The following is a 24,359-nucleotide window of genomic DNA, read 5'->3' as shown; positions in this document are numbered from 1 at the left end:
TTGTGAAATATTGTTGATCTATGCACTGAAGAGTCTTTCATTTAATTGACTCCAAAGCTTGAAATTCATTTGATATTTCATTCAATTCTGGCTGGTTGACGATTTTGCCCCTCCATTTCTATAGACTTTGATTTGTTTGCTTTGACTTGATTTGATGTCTTATTTCCTCTGCCACTGCAAATTGAATTTTAAAGCTTCACTAGCCCACACAAGTTATCATAGTATGAAAAGGACAAAGAAATTTGGTATCTTTATATCCATGAATTAAAACAAGGAGCGCGAAAGAAAGCACTTAAAGATTTTATCTCAAAGTTATTCACATTCATTATACAGTACATAGCATCGCAGTGAATGGGATAATTTTGTACACTTGATTTTTTTTTTAATCTTAAGGAACAATTGATGTCAGTTGATCCTAGGTTTGTAATATAGGTATCTGAAGTAATTTAACAGTTAATTTGGAAGAACAACAGAAAATGCTGGAAAAACTCAGCAGGTCAGGCAACATCCGTGGAGAGAAATTTGAGTTGACGTTTCGGGTTGGTTTTACATAACCTGTATGAAGTGTTTTAAAGCACTATTTGTGATATCTGTCAAAGCATAATTTAATCATTCATATGACATTGTCTTTTCTGTTATGTACGAATAGATCATATTTATATGATACAGCTCATCTATTAATAGATTAATTTTCAAAACCATCTTTGTTAGGAATGAAATAGTGAAATTGAGAACAGAGATAACTGAACTGCAAGATCGACATGGAGAAGACCTGTCAGTAAGTGAGAATGAAGAGACTGAGGAAGAAATCGATGATGAGAGCGAAGGTAGCCTAAGAAAGACAGTTTTGAGGTTGAAAATTAAACTGAAGAATCACAAAAAGGTAAATGACCTTCTTAAGCAGCAAGTAGAACTTAACTCCTCTGGAGAGGGTGAAAATAATTTTAACCCTGACCTGATTGTAAACATGGCCAAAGAAATTGAACATCTGAAAGCTGAACTGGAAACTGCCAATCAAATGATGGCGAGCACGGACGGAAGACTGAGAGAAATGAAGACAAAAGAGCGGAAAGGGCTCCACAGGTCAAAGCTGCCACGGTCCAAATCTTTGGAGTTTCGAAACCACAAGGCAAAGAAAACAGAGCAGATGTCTGATCAGTCTGTTATTTCTGCAATCCCTGTGGCTATTACAGTAAGTTCTTCTGTCTTTCTGTTAATTTTTTAGAGGCCGTTTATTTTGTGAGCCTGGTACCATGTGGGAAAAAAAATCACTTAGTATTATTTTGTCAGTCTTTTCAAATATTTTAATGTCCTTAATGTATTTTTGTTCCTTTTGTCAAATGTTAAAATGGAAGGATATAATTTGGATTTTTTACCTTGACTGGTTATATTCACCCAAAGGCCTATGGCACAATTCATTGAGTCAGGCACCTGATGCTATTCAGACAACACTCTTGTTTTAATGGACCATATTTTGGCCTGTATCTGATGCCCTTAATGTGGCGTCTGGGTTTGCAGCCAATTGAGAGCGTAACTAAGAGGCAGCCAGTCACTTTTACAGTAATGATTTTGTGGCAAATGTTAAACTGCAATGCCCAGCCACTCAATTTTCATTTGGCGACATGCTCCCTTCACAGTATGGGGTGCTTATCTCCAGAGAGCTTGGAACCCAGGGATATAGGCTCGGCCACATGCTCCTTGGAACATTAATAACCTTGAGCGTTCATCAGTGTGGCTGTCGTTACTATTCTGATGAATCTGTAATAAATCAGACTGAGTGAAGCAGTAACTCAATACGGATCTCTATATTGAAGGGTATTCTTACAATCGACTACATGTAACCAAATACAAAAAATACTGTAGATTCAAAAATATTTTTGAAACTTTGGTTTCCCTTTGCTATTAATAAAAGCTCTAATGCATGTATTTTATTCAGATCAATACTAGGTCTCGCCTCCCTGTCCCACTGAAACGGCTAAGGTCTGTCAACAATGTGAACTCTGCCACCGCTAGCCAAGATATCCCTCCTGACCATCAACAAGTTGATCAGTTGAGGGCAGTATTGAAAGACTACAAACTGCTGAACAAACAGTTGCAGAGTAAGTTGTATGCAGCTGAGGCAACACTTGTCAGCCAGGCAGAGAAATTAAAGCTTCATTGTACTCCTATCCATGGTAAGTAGCTCAGCATTATTTGTAAAGAGCAATTGTGCAGTAGCATTATTCAGCGTTTCAAAATGATGGAAAGTTTGCAGAGTGAACCTCTCCCACTCCCGAGTCTGCTCATTGTGTCGGCAATTGCTTTAACTAAGTGCTATATTTTCAAACCGTGGTTACTGTTTGTTATATTTTTAAATGGGACCTTGATCTCCCTTGATTTATATGGCCAGGCTTTTTAGTTGTAAGCAGACTAATTCCCAGGCAGCAGCTGTGAAAGGCACAGTGCCAGGATTATTAGATGGAGAAAGAAGGGTGAAATAATGGCTTCTAGGAGGCCCACATAGCTTTCTAGCTGTGACTCTTGACACATCAGTGCCACAAACCGCAACAGAGCACAGATACAACCAGGCCCCTGCAGGCGCCAGCATCATTGCTGAAATCTCTATCGACAGCTTGATTTATATGGTGAGCCTTTTTATTTGTAATGTGAGAACATGCTTCAAATGGAATATGAAATTTGGCAATATTTTGTGGTCCTTGGATTTGATTGTACGACTCGAGGAAATTTTCTAGTCAACATTGCTGGTGGTGCAGGAGTGGAATAGGGACGGGTTTGGAAAATCAGCTGGAGATCCATTTCATTGGATTGCAAAGTTCTGGTCAGGGCTTAAGGAAGTTTTTAGGATCTCTTGCCAAAAGCAGGAAAGAAATTCTTTTCAATATTATAATGTATTGTAACAACTACTTGCTATCGCACACAAATTTTCAATGATTCTCACCAGAATTAAATTTGGCAGTATAAAACAGGTAGTTATGCTCTGGGCTAACAGGAAGTCTGCATTTAAATGGGACCTGCTGTTTCTGAAGAATATCAAAGTATAATTTATCTTTAAATTTGTGTTAAGTGTTCTCTATTATTTGTGTCAAGTTATTTGTGACGAATTTTGGCTACCAGTTGCTGCGCTTATAATTGTGAAAATGGATGATACTCTATTTTTGTGGTGGCCTGAGGATGAGTAAGGGCTGCAAGGCAGGTCAGATTGCATTGGGGTGGACGGCATTTACTTAGGCTTATCCACAAAGCCACATCTATCTACAGGCAGAGATGCCAATCTTGGAATGAATAAAACTGCCTTTGCAGGCTGCACTTCACTTGAGATGTAGTGACCAAGGTCGTGTTGTCTCTTGGAATCTGATCTCCCGACAACTTCCATCGCAGGGGCAGTGCTGCCAATGGCTGTCAAAGTCATCACAAACCTGAAATGTTATGCGTCTAGCTCCTTCTAAGCTGCCACAGGAAACATCCGCAACAGCAGCCAACTTGCAGTTAACCGATTTGTATCAAGCAGGTGACTGATGAGATTGTTTGCTCTGGCATACAACAAACACCGCCCCCTCTTTTCCCCCCGCCTCTAGGACAGCAGAATGACCGAGCAGTGCAATTATTTGGATGGTGGGACTCCATTGTTTGCTCTGGAGATGGGTACTTGAAAAGTATTGTAATGAAAGACTATTTATATTTGATCCTTCAAGTTGCTTTTTGTTTTTAAGGCTTGCTTCTGGAATTTTGAGCCCGCAGCTGGTTCTTGCAAGATCCTCCTCGCTGTTCTGCTTCAGCCTTCTGTGTTACGAACTTTGCTTTTGTTCTTATTTTTCTGTAGCTGAATCATCTTTGAAACAAGATGATAAAGAGGTCCAAGTGGATTTTCAGGACCTTGGTTATGAAACCTGTGGAAAAAGTGAAAATGATGCGGACAGGGATGAGAACAGTAGCCCAGGTAGATGGCATGAGCATAGAAACCCTGATTAATGCTCAGGAAACATGAGGGAAAGGACTGCTTCATTTTCTATAGAACGCATGCTATTAACTTTGTCTTCTCATTTCATTATTAAAATGTGGTGCTTATTAATTATTTTCAGTTTAGTAGCTTGTAAAGTCCCAAATTTGAGAAATTATGGCCGAGTAATGATTACCTGATCATTCAAGTACAGGAAACTTTGTGATATCCGGCACTGACGGGACCGAGCTGTTGCCGATCTATCAAAACTGCCGGACATACAAAGTTAATGTTGAAGCATGCGGAGGTTTTCATCTCCTTATCTGACGACAAACACTGTTGCTTAGCAACAGCTTCTAAACAGTCGGCTGCAGCTGCAAGCGTCTCTAGTTGAAGCTGTTGCTATAGCTACAGACCTTGCAGTGCCTGACTGGGGGGGGGGAAAAAGCAACGAGAACTAAAAAAACTTATAGAAAACGGCTCCTGATTTTTGCCGTTAGATCGAGTATTCCGGACATATAACCTCCGGATAAACCAAAGATTCCTGTAGTTGAGCTCCTAACTTACAACTAGGTTGTAAGTGCTTGAGCTGACTTAGTTGCTATGGCTAATTTCTGGCTGAATGAAATTAATAAATTGTCAGCCACAACTCCTAGATACAGCAACACACAATAATGTGTCAAATTCTCCGATTTGAAAATAATAAATAGGCACAACAAACTGTCTGTCTGTCTTCAATTTCTGCATGTTTTAGTCTGCTGATTTCAACTCTGTGCTTTTTGTAGTCTCGTCTCCCTTATTTCAATTTATTGGGATTTGTGGTAGCTTTTGCATGGAGGAAAGAAGGGTAGCCCTTCTCTTAATTTGTATCTTTCAAAATCCAGGAATAAAACTACGAAACAGATGGAATTATTAAGTAATAAAGTCTTTCTTTAATGTTAGAATTTTCCCCCCCAGATACAGTCAGCCATTTACCAGGCCATCACTACAGTGACCCAGCCATTCCCTCGCTGCTTAAATTAAATCGCCGTTTCTTCTCCATGGAAAATCTTGACACAAACTCATCAACTTCATACCCGAGTTCACCGAGTTTAATTTCGCCCAAAATCAGCTTGAAGAACCTTGATGTATTTGATGACTATGGACAGACCGATGATGCAAGTGAGCTCAAACTTCAAATTGGCGAACTAAAGGAGCAAATTGAGAAGTACCAGAAAGTTATTCACCATCTGCAGACTCGCATACGCAAGAATTCTCTATCCAGCGATCAGTTGACTATCTCGGACCATAGCCACCAAGCTACAATGAGGGGTTCATCTGAGGGGCACTCTTTGGATGCTATTCGAAAGGATGATGATAGTAACTATAGTCAGAGAAGACATTCTATACAGTCTTCAGACCTACCTGTTCAAACTAACCAGAAGGTTGGAAATCTTTCTAATTGTGCGACAAGATCACAGAGCATGGATTTTGGAAGCCAGAATGAAAAAGGGGACTGGTTGGTATCTAGCTGTTCCCAAGATGGACAACAGATACATACGTTAAAGGAACAACTGGAACAGCTGGAAGACCAGTTACAGAAAGAGAAGGCAAGGAATGAGGAGCTTCGGGATCGGCTGCATCATCTTCAAACTAAATTGGCAGCAGCATCACCAGCTCAAAAGTAAATCACTTTAACACATTGCAAACAGTAGTGCTTTATTCAGGTTTTTTTAAGTGGTCTATACAGATTACTTTAGGTTTGGTAGTTTAACGGTTATGGTTCAGAACAAGCATCTGTAAATTTAAATCTCACTATGGCAAGTTGTAAATTCAGTTAGAACATAGGAACATAAGAACTAGGAGCAGGAGTAGGCCATTCGGCCCCTCAAGCCTGCCCCGCCATTCAATAAGATCATGGTTGATCTGATCTTGGCCTCAATGCCACTTTCCCGCCCGCTCCCCATAACCCTGGACTCCCCTGTCGCTCAAATATATGTCTATCTCCGCCTTGAATATATTCAGTGACTCCGCCTGCATAGCTCTCTGGGGTAAAGAATTCCAAAGATTCACCACCCTCAGAAGAAATTCCTCCTCATCTCCGTTTTAAATGGGTGACCACTTATCCTGAAACTATGCCCCCTAGTTCTAGATTTCCCCCACGAGGGGAAACATCCTCTCAGCATCTACCCTGTCGAGCCCCCTCAGAATCTTGTTTCAATAAGATTACCTCTCATTCATCTAAACTCCAATGAGTATAGGCCCAACCTTCATAAGACAACCCCTTCATCTCGGGAATTAACCTAGTGAACCTTCTCTGAACTGCCTCCTTAAATAAGGAGACCAAAACTGCACGCAGTACTCCAGGTGTGGTCTCGCCAGCGCCCTGTACAGTTGTAGCAAGACTTCCCTACTTTTATACTCCATCCCCCTTGCAATAAAGGCCAACATTCCATTTGCCTTCCTAATTACTTGCTGTACCTGTAAATTTAAATCTCACTATGGCAAGTTGTGAATTCAGTTGGAACATAAAAACATAAGAAATAGCAGCAGGAGTAGGCCATTCGGCCCCTCGAGCCTGCCCCGCCATTCAATAAGATCATGGCTGATCTGATCTTGGCCTCAATGCCACTTTCCCGTCCGCTCCCTATAACCCCTGACTCCTCTGTAGCTCAAATATATGTCTGTCTCCGCCTTTACTAGTTCATTAAATGTGCTAATTTGCGGTCTGGCACTAAGTTCAAATGGCCATGAAAGCTGCCTGATTGTTATTTTTAAAGAAAAACTCATTCACTTGTGTCCTTCAGGGAAGGGAACCTGCCACCTCTGCCTGGTCCGGCCTTGTACATGACTGCAGTTCCAGACTACTTTCATGCCCTCTGAAGTAGCCTAGCAAACCATTTGGTTATAAAAAGCAATTGCTTTCAAAAGGGGCTATTGCCACTTTTTCAGAGCAGCTAGGGATAGGTAATAAATGAGGCCTTGCCACTGTCGTCTAGTTCCAAGAATGTTAAAAATGCATGTTCATACACCTTGTTAACATTGGTTAAAAACCTTGAGATGTTTTGGGGGAAATGTTGACATGAAGATTTGAGAGTAAACCCTAGCCTTATTACAATGTTAAACTTGCATGTCCAAATTCAAACAAATAGTTAATCAAAAAAATGTGTTTACTGCAACCTACATTTCCTGTTGCTCAAACTTGGCATGTAATGTTAGTATAACATTCAGAGATCAACATGGGACCAAAATATAGGCCCCGACGCGCAATCTCGGAGGGGGGGGGGGAGGAGTTATGGTCGGGAAACCCAGTAGTGAGTTTCCCCGAACATTTTAACTGCAGGGCGTGTTTGAATTATTTTTCTTACCAGGTTTCCTGCCCGACAGTCAGCCTGATTGACAGTCTAGCTGTCTGCCTGCCCAATGGAAAGTCTATAGGTAGGTTTAGTGCAGGTCGGGGGGAGTGGATGCATTGTGGTGTGGGAGGAGCGGAGACATCATGGAGTTGTGGGAGCAGAGACATCGTTGGGGGGGGGGGTGATGGTGGTTAATTGGCTGTTAGGCCTGGAGGAAGCGCTCCTGCTCCTCCTGGCCCACAAGCAGTGCTGTAGAGGTACTTACCTGATGGATTCAGCCCTTCTTACCTCGTTTTACCTGCCGGGTTTCCCGAGGCCCGGGAAACCTGGCTGACAGGAGTTTAAAAACAGAAACCTTTTTAAGATGGAGACATGCAGTCTCCTTTAAAAGGTATCAACGACCAACCCGCCTCCTGAAAGCTGATTAGGCACTCGTCCCGTCCCCGTTAAAACTAGAAGTGGGTGGGTTCAAAGTGGCTTGGTGTCGGATTTGACATTTTTAACATTTTAACTTCCCACCCAACTCAAACCCACCTGATTTTGGGAGTTAAAATTACCCCCTTAGGCACTACATTCAGAATGATTTCAGAAATGAAAGGGATGAGCAGACACCTTAAAATCAGAACACTGGGTGCAGCAAAAACAGAAACGCAAGAGACATTGAGCAGGGCAGGCAGTCCACCTGTTGAATGTCTCCAGTGTTTTCAATTTATATTTCTGATTTCCAGCATCTGCAGTGTTTTCCTTTTTGTTCGCTGGGGGTGTAACTCTGTGTTTTGAACACCGTTACAATAATATCAATATCCCAACATACAGGGAAATATTCCTTTGAGAACTGCTTATGTTGAAAATCTGTTTCACAGAATTATAAAATTTGCATGATTTAAATTATAGTACATATATGGCAGCTCCATAGTGTACTTTTGCTTTTTATTTTGATTGGACCGTAATACTAATGAATTTGCAATTAGGATATAGAGAATTAAATGACTCATTTTGTTCTGCTTTACTTAGGTATGATTCACTGGTACAGTCACAAGCAAGGGAGCTTTCACACCTCCGACAGCAAATTAAAGAAAGTCGTAACATCTGCACTTTGCACCACCAGAACCTGGTGGATCTTACCAAAGCCTTTGAGGAGCTGCTGCAGGCCAGTGATGTTGATTATTATGTCGGGGAAGCCTTTCGTGACCAGCTAAACGAGAGTTTACAGCTGGTGGAAAAGCGTGAGGACAAGTTTGTTGGTGGTAAGCTAACAGGAAAAATTGCTGAGAGACTTCACACAGATGGAAAGGAAAATTATTTTGGCTGTATATCCACCTCCCTAGACATTAAAGTCTTGCACAAGGCACACTTTTCCCGCCCATCACCTTGACTTCCTACTGTTGATTTATGGTCATGCTTTTCTATTAACCTTTCCCATTCAATTTTTTCTGTCAATTGTTGTGATGTAGTTGCAGGCTTTAACCACTAGATAGCTCTGTGGAACAAATTTCTGACCAGGGCAATGTTACAAGTTCTCCAGTAAAGATATGCCTACATTTCCAATTTCAGTTCAATAGATATTTGGGTGAAAAGTTCAATGCTTCATATAGATAGTAGCCTACATTTTCTGGTTGGCATTATCTTAACACCAATGTTAAATGGGATACTGTCGATTGGGAAATCAAGACTCACTCGCCAGTCTTCTTTGTGAATTTGGTATTTATTAAGCCCTTTATTTTTCCACCAATTTTGTGATGGTAGTTTTGTTTCTGCTGAGACTTCTATTACAACTATCTAAATTGATTACAAGATCAGAGCCAGGATTTTCTGCCTCTCTGCTTGCCCGCCCTTGAGAGTCCTCCCCATTGAAATGATTAGCCACAAAATTACAGGCTGGCAAATATAGAGGGAGAAAATCCCAGTTCAGAATACAGCTGTCGGAGAGAAGACTTTTCAGCCAGGATATTCTAGGAGAGCAAGAACAACCTAAGGCTCCTTTTCTCCATGAGGAATTGTTTACTGAAACCACAGTCTGCTCCCACCTCCTCTCTTGCCTTCAGTACCAAGTGCAGAGTTCACTTATTCCTCTTTCTGTAAGATTGATGCCATCTGTGCAGCTGCCTCTGTTGTGAACTTTCCCCATCCCTAACCTTTACACCTGCTTCGCTATGCAGTTGTTCAGCCATTCTTCTCCCCTCTTCTGAGACTGATCTCCTGCTCTCTCAATCAACTAACCACTTGACCACTCATCCAGGCCTTCAAGCTTGCAGGCATTGGCCATTCCTCTTCTTCATCTGCACCTGACATGACGACATCTGCAGGTGTGGATCAGCTTCTGTTTATATGCTGATAACCCCCAGCCCTACCTCTCCCCCACTTGCCTTTATCTCTCAATTACCTCTGTGCTGTCAATCTGCTTGTCTGACATTAAGTTGTAGGTGAATCAAGATTTACTCCAACTGAATATTGAGAAGACTGAAGCCATAATGTTTGGTTCCCACCAAACTTTGCTGCCTTACCACTGACTCCAACCCACTCCCTGGACACCTGCTCAAGCTGCACCAGACTGTGCAAAACCTTGGTGTTCTGTTCAACCCAGAGCTGAGCTTCAAACTCCATGTCCTTTCCATCACCAAGATTACTTACACCTTTGCAGCATCACCTTGCTCCTGCCCCTACCTTGCGATTGAAGCCATAATCTCAATTTTTCCAATGTCTATACCAGCCTCCCATACTCCACGTCCAAAAACTAACTTGTTCAAAATTCAGCCAGCTCTATCCTGCCCTCCACCACATTAAATGTGAAATCCTCATCCTCGACGCCACCCTATCTATGCAAACTCCTGCGGCATTCTATCTTTTCTTCCAATTCCGGCCTTATCATTCATCTCCCTTTCCTAAGTCCCATCACTGGTGGCAGAGCCTCCAACTCCCTTGACCCTAATCTCTGGAATCCACTGCCTAAACCCCCTGCATATCTTTTTAATAAATCTTCTCTAAACCCACCTTTTCACCTAAGCTTTCGTCACCTCTAACCCTCTCAGAATTGCTTTGCATTTTCTACTTGGTGTTTAAAAGCACTATATAAATGGAAGTTGTCTATTCCACCTATCTTTGGCCTTTTACTAAAATTAACAGTGCATCACAAATTCTCGAACAGGGACAAAAGACTTCAGAAGCTTTATTTATTTATATTTTTATACATTTACTCTTGTTGGGAGGGAAGAGACGTGGAGCATAGACCAGTTGGGGTGAATGGCCTGTTTCTGTGCTGTAATTTCTATGTGATTGAGGTACATTCACATTATTATACTTCAACAAATATAAAAATCAGTTCTAGGAAAAGAGGAACTGGAGCCATGAAAAGATAAAAATAATAAAACATTAGGCACTGCTATATAATTCATTTTGAATGGCCATTTTCTTGCACTTGAGGTCGTTCTCTTTGCCCACCCTACCTATTTTTGAAGAGGCCCTTGAATTGGGAGCTACTTGTACAGTAACTTCTTAGTGTTAAAATCACTATCACCTAGATAATATCCAAAATGCTGACTCTGCCTTTTTGTCCTAATGTGTTACCAATACGTGTAAAACATGCCTCTGTTCTTTCTTTTCATCCTTGGTGTTCTCTCTGTCTCTATTTCCTACTGAGCATTGTAAAACCTACCTGCATTCTTTTTTTAACTACGACAAAGGGCAAAAGTCAATATGCAGAATAGTGCCTGGAGTTTCCACTCGATTTGTGTTGGTTTTTTCATCGCAATTTCCCCGATTATTGGCGTAACTGGTGCAATAGATCGTGGCATTTTAAGCGCAAATTGTGTTCCGGGCAGCTTGAGTTTCTGCGATCGTTTGCACTAGATTTAAAAACATCGTGCTAGAAGCAGACTCTGCCCTCAACTGGCCACGCCTCCAGGGTGAATTAATCACCATTTGGGAGTTTCCACTAATTACGCTTGTTTGCAGGCCTTCGTGGAGGCTCCAAAAATTAAGTTGGATCTTTTGGATGCAAGGACACTAATAACTATGTTTTGAATGAATTTTTTTTTAATTTACCCCAATTTAACTAGAAAGTAGTTTGGTATATTTTTTTAAAGTCATTTTCAGTAACTTAACATAAGAAATAAGAGCAGGTGTAGGCCATACGGCCCCTCGTGCCTGCTCCGCCATTCATTAAGATCATGACTGATCTTTGACCTCAACTCCACTTTGCCGCCCAATCTCCATATTCCTTGATTGCCCATGAGTCCAAAAATCTATCTATCTCAGCCTTGAATATACACGGAAACTCAGCATTCACAACCCTCTGAAGAAATTCCTCCTCAATTCAGTCCTAAATGGCCTACCCCTTATCTTGAGACTATGCCCCCTAGTTCTAGACACTCCAGCCAGGGGAAACAATCTCCCGGCATCTACCCTGTCAATCCCCTTCAGAATCTTGTATCAATGAGATCGCCTCTCATTCTTCTAAACTCCAGAGAGTATAGGCCCATTCTACACAATCTCTCATCGTGGGACAACCCTCTCATCCTAGGAATCAATCCAGTGAACCTTCATTGCACCGCCTCCAAGACAAGTATATCCTTCCTTGGATAAGGAGACCAAAACTGTGCACAGTACTCCAGGTGTGGTCTCATCAAGGCCCTGTACAATTGTAGCAAGACTTCCTTACTCTTATATTCCAACCCCCTTGCAATAAAGGCCAACCCTCTTGCAATAAATGCCAACATGCCATTTGCCTTCCTTACTGCTTGCTGTACCTGCATGCTAGCTTTCTGTGTTTCTTGCCGAAGACACCCAAATCTCTCTGAACACCAACATTTGAAAGTTTCTCACCATTTAAAAAATATTCTGTTTTTCTATTCTTCCTACCAAAGGGAATAACCTCATATTTCCCTACATCATACTCCATCTGCCACTTTACTGCCCACTCACCTTGAGTCTATCTATATCCCTTTGCAGACTGTGTTCTCCTCACAGCTTGCTGTCCCACCTAGCTTTGTATCATCAGCAAACTTAGATACATTACACTTGGTCCCTTCATCTAGGTCATTAATATAGATTGTAAATAGCTGAGGCCCCAACACTGATCCTTGCGGCACCCCACTAGTTACAGCCTGCCAACCTGAAAAAGATCCGTTTATCCCTACTCACAGGTGGTGGATTGACAGTTAAAATGCTTTTTTTTGTGATAAACCCATTTTCAGCTGTATTAATCAAACTTTACCAAGTTACCACCCTGAAATAAGCAAGGAATTTTATTTACAGCAAAATTTAAAAAAAAAATAATTATAATTCTGTTTTAAAACACTGATCGATGGCAGATTTTGTGTTCGGCTCTATGCAAATGAGTTTGAGTGGAAACTCTTGGTGGAGGTGGGGGGGAGTTGGAAGAGGACACTTCAAAACTGGAAACTCTACCCCCTGTGTGCAAATTTATAGTTTTTGGGTATCCAATTTCTCTGCTGAATGTGGCATAGATGCTTTTATGTGTTAAATGAATTAAGATCTTACAGTGGAGTGGTTCAGTAGCTAAATGCGAGGGTGTTAAGCTCATAAGAGAATGGAATTAGACTCTGTTTGAATTGACGTTTGTACTTGAGGTTACCTCCTACTTAGCCAGAATGTGTGTAGGAGGGAGGGGAAATAGTCTGTATTATTCAAATAGGTTTTAGGAGAAATATACAGTGGGCTGGTCAATTCTGACTAGGGATGAAATTGCAAATACTTGGATGGGAATCATTTTACTATAAAATTACCTTTTTTGTTGTAAATCAAATAATGGAACAATCTGAAATTTCCTGATGCGAGAATTATTAAAACAGATGAAAAGAGTCAGAGTAAGTGTTCAGTTTATAAATTTTTGAACCTAGCTCTGCCTGGTTTGTCTAACTATCATAATATAATGAACATTTATTCAATAGATTTCTATTTTTTTATGGCTGCTGTTCTTTTAAATTTTATGGGATTCATACTGGACAACAAAAATATTTAAAAACTAAATATGCCTGTTTAAATTTGTACTGAAATAACCTACTTCCTTGCCTATTCTTTATATATTGCAGGGGATGTATCGTCTGTTGGTGGAGACAACACTCTTGATTTCTCTCAAAGGTAGGTAAAGACAAAATATAAATACAAGGCTTTCAAAAACCATGATTTGATGCTCTTCATTCAGTTTATCTCAACCCAATTTGACATGTTATCCAGTTACTAAATCAAGGTTAATCTGTACTATTCACTTATAAGCTACCTCTGTTTACCCAGGATATAGGTCTGCTGATTGGTGTACTGTGATGATTTATTTTGAGACTTTGAAGAGAGAAAGTATCTTTCCTGATGATCTGAAATATTAATTATATATTGCATTTGTCCTGGATATTTGATTTTAATATGCAGCAGGCTGATTTAAAGACATAATGAGATTGGACGATCATCATTTGCAGGGTTTTATTTGTAATCTTAGTAAAGTATTAATGGTTTGGCAAGTGTACTTGGTTTCACTACATAAGCAAATCCTATTTATAAAGGAGTAGTAGGTGCCCAATTAAGTCTCTCTTTTTTGACAGTGAAACATTGCATGCAGGCCACCTCTTTAGTCCTTTCAGTGCAATAGTGAGCCTATTGTATTTACACTGCTTTACTGGGGAAAATGGGGCCGTACAGCAGGAGCAGACTGCCACCTCTGCTGGCACAGCACCAAAACCGCACGCATAATGATACTGTTAGAAGTGGAAAAAGAACATTACAAAGCCATTTACACGAACTCAATGTCAGTTTTTTTCTTACAAATTTAATTAAAGGTAGCCACAAGAAATCCACATCATAGCCAGCAGTTTGTTAACAAAATGCAAGTCATTTATATTTGCAAATCTATAAATTAGCTATCAAATAATGTTTCCAAATTTTCCAATAGATTCCCAGCATAACATAGAAGATAGGACTAGGCCATTCGGCCCCTCGAGCCTGTTCCGCCATTTAATGAGATCATGGCTGATCATCCAAATTCAGTACCCTGTCCCTGCTTTCTCCCCATATCCCTTGATCTCTTTAGCCTTAAGAAATATATCTAACTCCTTCTTGAATATATTTAATGAATTGGCCTCAACTGCCTTTTGTGGTAGAGAATTCCACAGGTTCACCACTCTCTGGCTGAAGAAATTCCTCCTTGTCTCAGTCCTAAATGGCTTACCCCTTATCCTTAGACTGTGACCCCTGCTTCTGGACTCCCCCGCCATTGGGAACATCCTTCCTGCATCTAGTCTGTCTAGTCCTGTTAGAATTTTATAAGTTTCAATGAGATCCCCTCTCATTCTACTAAGCTCCAGCGAGTATAAGCCTAATCGACCCAATCTCATGTCATATGTCATTCCTGCTATCCCAGGTATCAGTCTGGTGAATCTTCGCTGCACTCCCTCCATGGCAAGAACATCCTTCCTCAGATAAGGTGACCAAAACTGCACACAATACCCACGGTGTGGTCTCACCAAGGCCCTGTACAACTGCAGCAAGACATCCTTGCTCCTGTACTCAAATCCTCTCGCTATGAAGGCCAACATACCATTTGCCTTCTTAACCGCCTGCTGCACCTGCATGCTTACCTTCAGCGACTGGTGCACAAGGACACCCAGGCCTCGTTGCACTTCCCCTTTTCCAAATCTATTGCCATTCAGATAATAATCTGCCTTCCTGTTTTTGCCACCAATGTGGATAACCTCGCATTTATCTACATTATACTGCATCTGCCATGCATCGGCCCAATCACTCAACCTGTCCAAATCATACTGGAGTTTCTCTGCATCGTCCTCACAGCACACAGGCCTACCCAGCTTTGTGTCGTCTGCAAACTTGGAGATATTACATCTAGTTCCCTCGTCTAGATCATTAATATATATTGTGAATAGCTAGGGTCCTAGCACCGATCCCTGCGGTACCCCACTAGTCACTGCCTGCCACTCGGAAAAAGACCCGTTTATTCCAACTCTTTGCTTCCTGTCTGCCAACCAGTTCTCTATCCAAGTCAGTACCTTACCCCCAATCCCATGTGCTTTAACTTTGCACATCAATCTCTTATGCGGGACCTTATCGAAAGCCTTCTGAAAGTCCAAATACACCACATCCACTGGTTCTTCCTTATCTATACCAGTTACATCCTCAAAATTCCAGTAGATTAGTCGAGCACGATTTACCTTTTGTAAATCCATGTTGATTTTGTCCGATCCTGTCACTGTTTTCCAAGTGCTCTGCTATTACATCTTTTATAATGGACTCTAGCATTTTTCCCACTACTGATGTCAGGCTTACCAGTCTATAATTCCCCATTTTCTCTCTACCACCTTGTTTAAATAGTGGGGTTACATTAGCTACCCTCTAATCCATGGGAACTATTCCAGAGTCTATAGAATTTTGGAAGATGACCAGCAATGCATCTACTATTTCTAGGGCCACTTCCTTAAGTACCCTAGGATGTAGATTATCAGGCCCTGGGGATTTATCGGCCTTCAATGCCATCATTTTCCCTAATACCATTTCCCTACAAATACTGATTTCATTCAATTCCTCCCTCTCATTAGACCCTATGTTCCCGACATCTCTGGAAGGTTATTTGTGTCCTCCTTTGTGAAGACAGAACCAAAGTATGTATTTAATTGGTCTGCCATTTCTTTGTTCCCCATTATAAATTCCCCTGATTCTGACTGCAAGGGACCTACGCTTGACTTCACCAATCTTTTTCTCTTCACATATCTATAGAAGCTTTTAGTCAGTTTTTATGTTCCCTGCAAGCTTACTCTCATATTCTATTTCCCCCCTCTTAATTAATCCTTTTGTCCTCCTTTGCTGAATCCTAAAATGCTCCCAATCCTCAAGTTTGCTGCTTTTTCTGGCCAATTTATATGCCCTCTCCTTGGATCTTATGCCATCCCTAATTTCCCCCCTTAGCCACGGTTGAGTCACCTTTTTTATTTTTATTTTTATGCCAAACAGGGACGAACAAATAGTACGTCATTAGTTTGTAAAGCGCTTTGGGACGTCCTGAGGTCGTGAAAGGTGCTATATAAATGGTAGCCTTGAGAGTTTTTGTTTTAAAATAAAAAGCCATGCCAAAAGAATTCCATGCTTGAACTGTAAATTTAACTGTCCCCCACAAATGTAAAAATTCATTGTCCAGCTGAATGTAGATGAGAAAGTAGGAAAATGGGTCAGGACTTACACTGCATATGAGGTGTTTATTGAGAGAGTTCTAAATGGTAGGTTTTGATGAAACTGGCAAACTTTTCACTCTAATTTCCATGGCCTAGAAATTCAGTTGGGCGCGCCAGCCGTTAGCGCCTTAGGGGGAGTAGATCTCGAGCGCTAGGCGCTTATCGCCCGGGCGCAGCGCGATCTGCGCCTCTCCCCAACTTCAGGACACATTTAGCGCCGGCGCAAAGTCTTAGCGCGCGCCCTGCTGCGCGCGCAGATCATGACGTCATATAATAGTGCAACGCCCTTTGTGCGCCCCAAACCGGAACTTCACTCGCGCCGGCCCATTGTGCGCCGGGCGTCCCGAGCGATTGTGAAGTGGAACGGTACACAGGCCAGCCGGGCCGGGGGGAGCGCTAATTAAAGGGCACTTACCCAGCAGTATAAAGGCCAGCCATTTTGCAGCATTCACTCTTGTGCAACGGTTTTTTGGACAGAGACCAAGGAGGAGAGTTTACTGGTTTGGACCAACACTTGGACAGGTATTTTTGGCTCAGGCCAGAGCTTACCAATTATCTTAGCCTTCATTCAGAGCTCAGTGTTTGCCAGCATATAATGGGGGCTGCATTGGGTGGCAACGCTGAATTTCAGCCTTATGCCAGAAGGGCTTACAGACGCCGTGAGAGAGTGGCAGCCCTGGCTAGACGCAGAGGGGGCAACAGGCGTTGCCAACTGAGGCCTTACCCACGCAGGGTATACCGCCAGCAGACCTCCTATCTGACCATGTCTGCCGCGATGTGTGTTAGGAGGCTGCGATTCCGAAGGGAGGTGGTTGCAGACATCTGCCGGCTGCTTCAGAGAGATCTGCAGCCACAGCTGATGCGCAGGACGTCTCTGTCGGTGGCAGTGAAGGTGACAGTGGCTCTCAACTTCTATGCCTCCGGCACCTTCCAATCCGCTACTGGGGACATCGCTAACATCTCCCAGTTCGCCGTGCATTGCTGCATCCGCCAGGTGACCGAAGCCCTTTTCAGAAGGAGACATCAATTCATCTCCTTCCCCATGACCCTGGACAAGCAGCAGCAGCGTGCAGTGGGGTTTGCAAGAATAGCGGGCTTCCCCATGGTGCAGGGCGCCATTGACTGCACGCATGTGGCTTTGCAGGCACCTCTTGAGCATGCCGAGGATTACCGCAACCGGAAGGGCTACCATTCCCTCAATGTACAGCTGGTGTGTGACCACAGGCAGCGCATCCTAGCTGTCAATGCCCGCTTTCCAGGCAGCAGCCACGATGCCTTTATCCTGCGACAGACAACTGTGGCTGACATGTTCCAGGCACAGCCTCCCCCAAGAGGATGGCTTATCGGGGACAAAGGCTATCCTTTGTGTACCTGGCTCATGACCCCGCTCCGCGCGCCCACGACCCCTGCTGAAGAGGCATACAACGAGAGCCATCAAGCGACGAGGAACCTCATAGAACAAATAATCGGCGTGCTCAAGCAACGGTTCCGCTGTCTCGACCACTCCGGGGGAGCCCTCCAGTATTCGCAGGATCAAGTCTCCCAATTCGTCGTCGTTTGCTGCATGCTGCACAACCTGGCTATCCGCAGGACTCAGGCACTGCCACCTCACGTTGGACCACCACCTCAGGAGGAGGAGCATGAGGACGACGAGGACGAGGAGTACCAGCCCAGGAGGGACGCACAAGGTCCAAGGGCCGCCCGTCGTCGGCTTATTGAACGTCACTTCTAGGCCCCCCGTCAGGGAATGGCTTGTGCCAATGATAGAACATGATTGCAGCCGCTCCGCAAGCCCTCAGCCGGTTAAGGCAACAAACACTTCAAAGATCAAACATGGACAATGTGAATAAATAAAATGCTTTATTGTACAAACTCTGGGCCCTTCCCACATGAAAACCAAAAACAGAGGAAACCCCCAAAAAACACTCAAACACATTACTCGCTCCCACAACCTGGGGAGGATTAACAAAATAGGGCAACTAAAATGGCCGTCATTCTCGGCCTTCGTCCAAAACAAACATCACATCATCGGCCTTCAAAAAACAAACATCCAATTCTCGGCCTCAAGAAACAAACACAAATGGCCACACATTCGACTATTTGGCCCGCTAGGGCGATGCCTTGGCCATCTTTGGGTGGCCCCTGCCCGCCCTGCTGCTCCGCCTCAAAGTAAGGCCATTGCCTGCTGCAAGGCTGGGGGCAGGCTCCTGAGGGGCACATGTCGTGACGGCAGATGCCCTTGGGGGTCGGCCTAGTCGAGGTCTGGGCGTCGAGCGGCCGGCTGTTGATTGCTGCAGCTGTGGCTGGCCAGCATCAGTCGCTGCAGCAGCTCCTGGCAGCTCCACTGGGGGAGTGGCAGTGGCGGCTGGAGGAATGGCGGCAAGCTGGCGGATGGCAGGCGCTCGCTGGTCGCCTGAGACACTGGCACTCGCCCGGGCCAGCACTGCAGCATGCGCACCAATCTGCCGAGGGACAGACCGATGTGCTGCTGCAGCGCGCCGGGTGCCCTGGCGATGCCTGGCTGACACAGCGAGTGCCCGTGTTGACCTGTTCACTGACCGCAGCAGAGCAGCCAGTGACTGGACGGCACCACTAATCACCTGGCCAGTCGCTGAAAGATCTGCCCGGTATTCCGCCCGACTGGTGGCCTCTAAGGGCCCGAGCTCGGCCACACTCTGAGAGAGGGAATCGATGGACTCAGGCAACCGTGCCACTGCCGCCATGAGCTCCGTGTGCCAGCGCTCCGAGTCCGCGGACAAGTCTTCGCGGCGTTCCATCTCCTCGGCGAAGAGCATCTCCTGACTGGAGGCCGGACTCTCCCTCTGGGGAGAAGGCCGCCGAGCTGGCCGACCCTTCCTGCGTTGCTGGAGGCCGCTGGGCCCAGCAATTGGACTCCCCTCCGATGCATCCCCCCCTCTGGGGAGAAGGCCGCTGAGCTTCCACCCCCCTCCCGCCTTTCTGCAGCACGCAGGTCCCAGGAGCTCCCCTCCCCTTCGACACTTCCGCCACGCTGCCCTCCACGGAAGACGTGTCCCCTACATTGGCCTGGGTGGCCGCGGCTGAGGGTTCCCCTGATGGGCCGCCTTCCTCTTGCTCCTCCTCCTGCTCCTCCTCGGAGGGTCTGTCACTGGCAAGTTGAGGGACCTCCTCTTGACCATCTGAAAGCAGGAAGGCACAAGAGTAGCTTTAGAGTGAGGAGAGGGCGTCAGTGCGGGATGCATGAGTGGTGGCATTCAGCGCATTGGTCGGACAGTGGCAAAGGATGTAGATCTGATGCGCAAGTGGGACGAGAGAGGTGCAAAAGGTGATGTCCTTACCATTGCTTCCCAGAACAAGGTCGGCATCTCCACATGCAACGGGCCCAATCACCCGGCGACCCATGAGGCGCTCCACGCGATGTTGCAGGTCGGTGAGTGGCTGGATATGGGGTCGTCCTCCCCCGGTCGCAGTCCGGCTCTTGCGATTATTCGCCAGCTTGGCCTGCAAGAGAAAGGACGGCCTCTAAGTACAGTGTGTCGCCGTGATCTTGTGTGCACTGCCTCCCGTGGTGGAATAGCCTGGCCAGTGTGTCGCCATGCTCTGGTGTGCACTGCCTCCCATGGTGGAATAGCCTGGCCAGTGTGTTGCCATGATCTGGTGTGCACTGCCTCCCATGGTGGAATAGCCTGGCCAGTGTGTCGCCATGATCTGGTGTGCACTGCCTCCCATGGTGGAATAGCCTGGCCAGTGTGTCGCCAGGATCTGGTGTGCACTGCCTCCCATGGTGGAATAGCCTGGCCAGTGTGTCGCCATGATCTGGTGTGCACTGCCTCCCATGGTGGAATAGCCTGGCCAGCGTGTCGCTGTGATGTTGTGTGCACTGCCTCCCATGGTGGAATAGCTTGGCCAGTGTGTTCAGTGCAGAATGTGCAATTGATGCTCATGCCTGTGCCATAGCTGCTGGATGAAGGCTGGCCATTAGAGCTTTCAGGTCCCTTTGCCCATAATGTGAGGTGCACATGCAAGGATGAGGAGGTCATTGGAAAGGGTACTCACCCTGACAATGCGTGTGAGGTCATTTAACTTTTTGCGGCATTGGGCACCGGTCCTGGGGACGTCGCTGTTGGCTGACCGCTTGCTGGCGACATGCCTCCAGGCACTCCTGTAGACGCGGACCGTCGCCCTCTTGCCATTGTCCGGGTACAAAACATGGCGCCTCTTCTCCACAGCAGCAAGCAGCACACTCGGATCACGCTCTGAGAAGCGCTGCGCACGTTCACGGGCCTTCTCCGTGTCTTCAGGCGCTATTTGGGTCCAGCAGCAGTGTTCAGGCCTAGCTGGAGGGCTCCACTATCCAGGGCGTGGCAGCAGACACAGTCGACCCTTCCCCCTTAAGAGCTGGCCGGCGCCAGGGTGTCTGCTGTCAGTCACGAGATGGCCGCACCTGCGCTGCGCCCGGCCTCGGCGCTATAGATCACCACCTCCGGCTTAGCGCCCAAAGAGAGGCGTCCAACCGCAGTTTTAGCGCTCGCCCGAACTAGTAGGGCGAAGCTAATGAATATCGGAGAAGTGGCCTAGATTTGGCGGCGGACGCAAACTTTAGCGGACGCCCCACTTTAGCGCCCCAAAAGTGGCGTCAATGAATTTCTAGGCCCATGAGTTTAAATTGCACAGATACAAATAATCACAATTAGTGGAGCAAAGAGGATCCAGTGATGATGACCTCTACTTTTAAAATCTTTACACTGCTTGCCTGTAATATTTTCCCTGTTTTCAGTGTATGGTATTGCAGGGTGCTGTTACACAGGCACTTTCTGGTCTTGGTATGACCCTTGTGCACGCTAAATCCAAGTGGAGTGTGACTTCTCCCCTACTCCCATTAAGCTTATCTCGCACAGCTTTTCAGTTTTCATAAGCTTTCATTTAACTTCAGTCTGGTAGGAAACCATGTTTTTAAAAGTTTGAAATTTTGTATGGAATCTTTTTAATGTCGGAGGGCAGTGACCCTGCCACCCGTGGTCTTGTACTTTAAGAAGTAGCTGCCCAGGGAGCAGTGCTCTGCATGGGTGCTGCTGCAGTGTCCACTTCATCCTGTGATCTCGCCCTCGCCTCGGAGTCAGAATATTGAAGGTTCAATCCTACTCGAGGAGTTGAGCACATAATCTAGGTATACACTTCAGTGCAATACTGAGGAAGTGCATTGTCTAAGGCAGGGGTTCTCAACCTTTTTGCTTCTGAGGCCCCCCTCCCGTGTTACAAAAATTCCGCAGACCCCTGTAGCACAGCACAAGTATTTTTTCTGTATAAAGATTTGGGGGATGGGGGCGGCAGCAACAGTCTGTCGCAGCCCGTGGCGGGGGTGGGGACAGTTTGCCCCACAGTCTGTGGGTGTGGTCGGTTCCAAGTTTCCAGTCACATTCAGTTACTGGGTTTTAATGACAGCGGAATGTCACCTCCAGACAGGCCAAGGAGTGGCTGCACCACCAAGCGGAGCCTCCCAGTAATGGTTTCAGGGGATTACCAAGCCGGGGCCCGGACTCGATAACCAATGGCCAGCCCACTGAAGCCAGTCAGCTGCCCCGGGGCAGCCAGGGGCCCCCTCACCCCAGCCAAACCCACACTGTCTCCCCCCGCCCCGGACCCAGCCTGCATCTCCCTGATGCCGTCCACAGGGCACTGAGCTGCTCTGTCCCTGTCCGACTGCAACCTCTCCTGTGATCGGTCCCTCAACTCGACCAAGGGCCCGCCCCCAGCCGCAGACTTCCCCAGATATGAACCGGCCATTGTCTGGCAGCCCCCTTGAACCCCTGGTCTAAGGTGTGTAAGCGGTTTTTGATCCTAGTCCAATTGCTAGACGGACGGTTCGAATCGCCCCCACCTTACGAAAGTTCTTTACCCGGGAATTATTATTCAGAGTGTAAATGAAATAAGTCACGGACAAGAATGCTTCGGTGAAAAATCAAACTTGTATTTATTTGGTCTAACATACACTGGCTAAAACATGCACTACTAAACGAAATCACTGTCCCTGTGGAGAATAAAATCCAGGTTACAAACATACATACAGTACACAACTGGGGACTATATCATGCAGTAATTCCCTTGTTGCTATGGTAGACTCTAATTCCACCCCTACCAACGAATTACCCAGTCGCATAAACCCCTTCACCTGGCTGAGCCAAACGAAGCTCCCACCCTCGGAATAGCCCAAAAACTTCACCTCTGAAAAAACTCTGAGCCCTTGCCGCTCACCCAGCTCGCCTGGGATATCGGGTTACCGGCTTGGGATACTCGAGACTATGCTTACCCCCACATGTGGTCAGTTTCGATCGTTTCGCTCGGCGGTTTCTCTGGTACTTCTTGTTAGGTCGATCTTGTTGGAGCTGGAGCGGGAGTGTGAGAGAGAGAATGGTGGGAAAGGATCTATCTTTATAGGAGTCTGGCTACCCCTATCTTTCCTGCCAATTTTTAAAATCCTTTTGTTTCTAAGCACTCCGGTGCTTAATCAGTGATGGGTCATCATCGGACCCATGAGTATTCCGTGATTGGATTAATGGCCCTAAGTCTGGGACATATCGTTGGTCTTTGTGTTGGGAAAAACTGGCTCCTCATCGGCTGGCAGAGGCTAGTGGGTTCATTGTTCTGCTTCTCTTCTGAAATGGAGGCGAGAAGTGCTTTTGCATATTAGAGTGGCTTTCTAATAAGTTCAAGTTCAATGGCCCCCCTCTTCCTTTTTCCAGGACTGTCAGCCGAACCCATACATTCTGGATGACTGACAGTTCTTTTGTCACAGCCAACTACCATGCGTTCTCTGGAGTTTTAACAAACCAGTCCCCCACGCATCTGCACAGGGCGATCCCACCACAGGGAAAACACCCTCAGCCCATAAAGTCCACAAAAATATTCTCGACTGAGTCCATTCCTCAAACGGAGACTTTGCGATCTCTTCAGGTGCCGTCTTTTGGATGAAGCACTAAACTGTACAGGCGGACATAATAGATTCTAGAACACTATTTACAAAAGAGCGAAACGTTCTCCAAGTATCCTGGCCAACACTTAACCTTCAACCAACATCACCAAAAAAAGAGATTAACTGGTTATTTATCTCATTGCTGTTAAACTGCAAAAAGCATATTGCTAGCGAGAAATAAGTAATACAATTCTAAATTATGTACTTATTTGAACAACTCGAGGTCTTTTACACAGGTTTACATAGTGAGATTTGTGTCATGAGAGGTATGATTTGTACAGTATTTGCCTCTCGCAGTGCTTCAGAGAAAAGGAAAAATTGCATTTTGTGCCAGAGTAAAATGGAGGAGTACTTTTTAAAAAGGATCCACTATACATTACTGCTAATATGAGTAATTGGAGGTAGATGCTGTTCCAGCAAGTATGATTAAATGGAACAGTCTGCTGAGGCTAAGAGCCACATACTAATCCTAATGCATTGATTAATCTCATGCCACTGTTCTTAAGATAACAGATCCTCTGAATGCTGAACAGGGGAGTTCTTAAAGCAATAGAAATGATTCTGTATTATCCATTCATTGGTGCACTGAAGAATGTATGAAAAGAAGCAGAACTTAAATTGTCTATGTGAAATGTTGATAAAAATGGCTCAGTATCCTGATTACAGAAAAATGGAGGTCGGTTGCCATGTGGATGAGCTGCCTGATGTATTCTGCTAATGTTTTGAAAGTTACTGCCGTCGCTGAAGCTTTTCTGTCAAACTTAAGTTCTTACTTTACTTTGTGTAGGATAAAGTCACAAATGGACTAGTACCTTTTTGCGGGGGAGGGGGATGTTTTTCTGTGCTTTAGGCAACCGTAAGAACACTGCCTGAACTCTTTCTGTGCTATATGCCTGCACAAGTGCCTTGGACTTACCTTCTGGCATGCATTTAATGTAAACAAGCATGCT

General features: G+C 45.1%; 1 protein-coding gene and 1 long non-coding RNA gene across 2 annotated transcripts in view; one reads left to right on the top strand and one right to left on the bottom strand.

Annotated features, from left to right (window-relative positions):
- cdk5rap2 (CDK5 regulatory subunit associated protein 2) overlaps positions 1-24,359 on the top strand; it is a 98,553-nt gene that overhangs the window by 35,319 nt on the left and 38,875 nt on the right. Inside the window, exons 23-28 of the mRNA XM_085965736.1 lie at positions 712-1,192; positions 1,937-2,174; positions 3,821-3,937; positions 4,895-5,600; positions 8,287-8,519; positions 13,323-13,371. Coding sequence (XP_085821862.1) covers positions 712-1,192; positions 1,937-2,174; positions 3,821-3,937; positions 4,895-5,600; positions 8,287-8,519; positions 13,323-13,371 — 1,824 coding nt within the window. The remainder of the gene's footprint in view (positions 1-711; positions 1,193-1,936; positions 2,175-3,820; positions 3,938-4,894; positions 5,601-8,286; positions 8,520-13,322; positions 13,372-24,359) is intronic.
- On the bottom strand, positions 288-24,224 carry LOC147101791 (uncharacterized). Its single transcript, XR_015073365.1, has 2 exons — positions 22,747-24,224; positions 288-3,887 (listed from the first exon to the last, which is right to left on the bottom strand). It is a non-coding gene; the product is annotated as an uncharacterized LOC147101791 (long non-coding RNA).

The sequence above is a fragment of the Somniosus microcephalus genome, chromosome 23 (genome assembly GCF_052327205.1).
Source record: "Somniosus microcephalus isolate GS21.2 chromosome 23, FLI_Smic_1.0, whole genome shotgun sequence".
NCBI lineage: Eukaryota > Metazoa > Chordata > Chondrichthyes > Squaliformes > Somniosidae > Somniosus > Somniosus microcephalus.
This window is presented reverse-complemented; position numbering and strand designations above follow the sequence as displayed.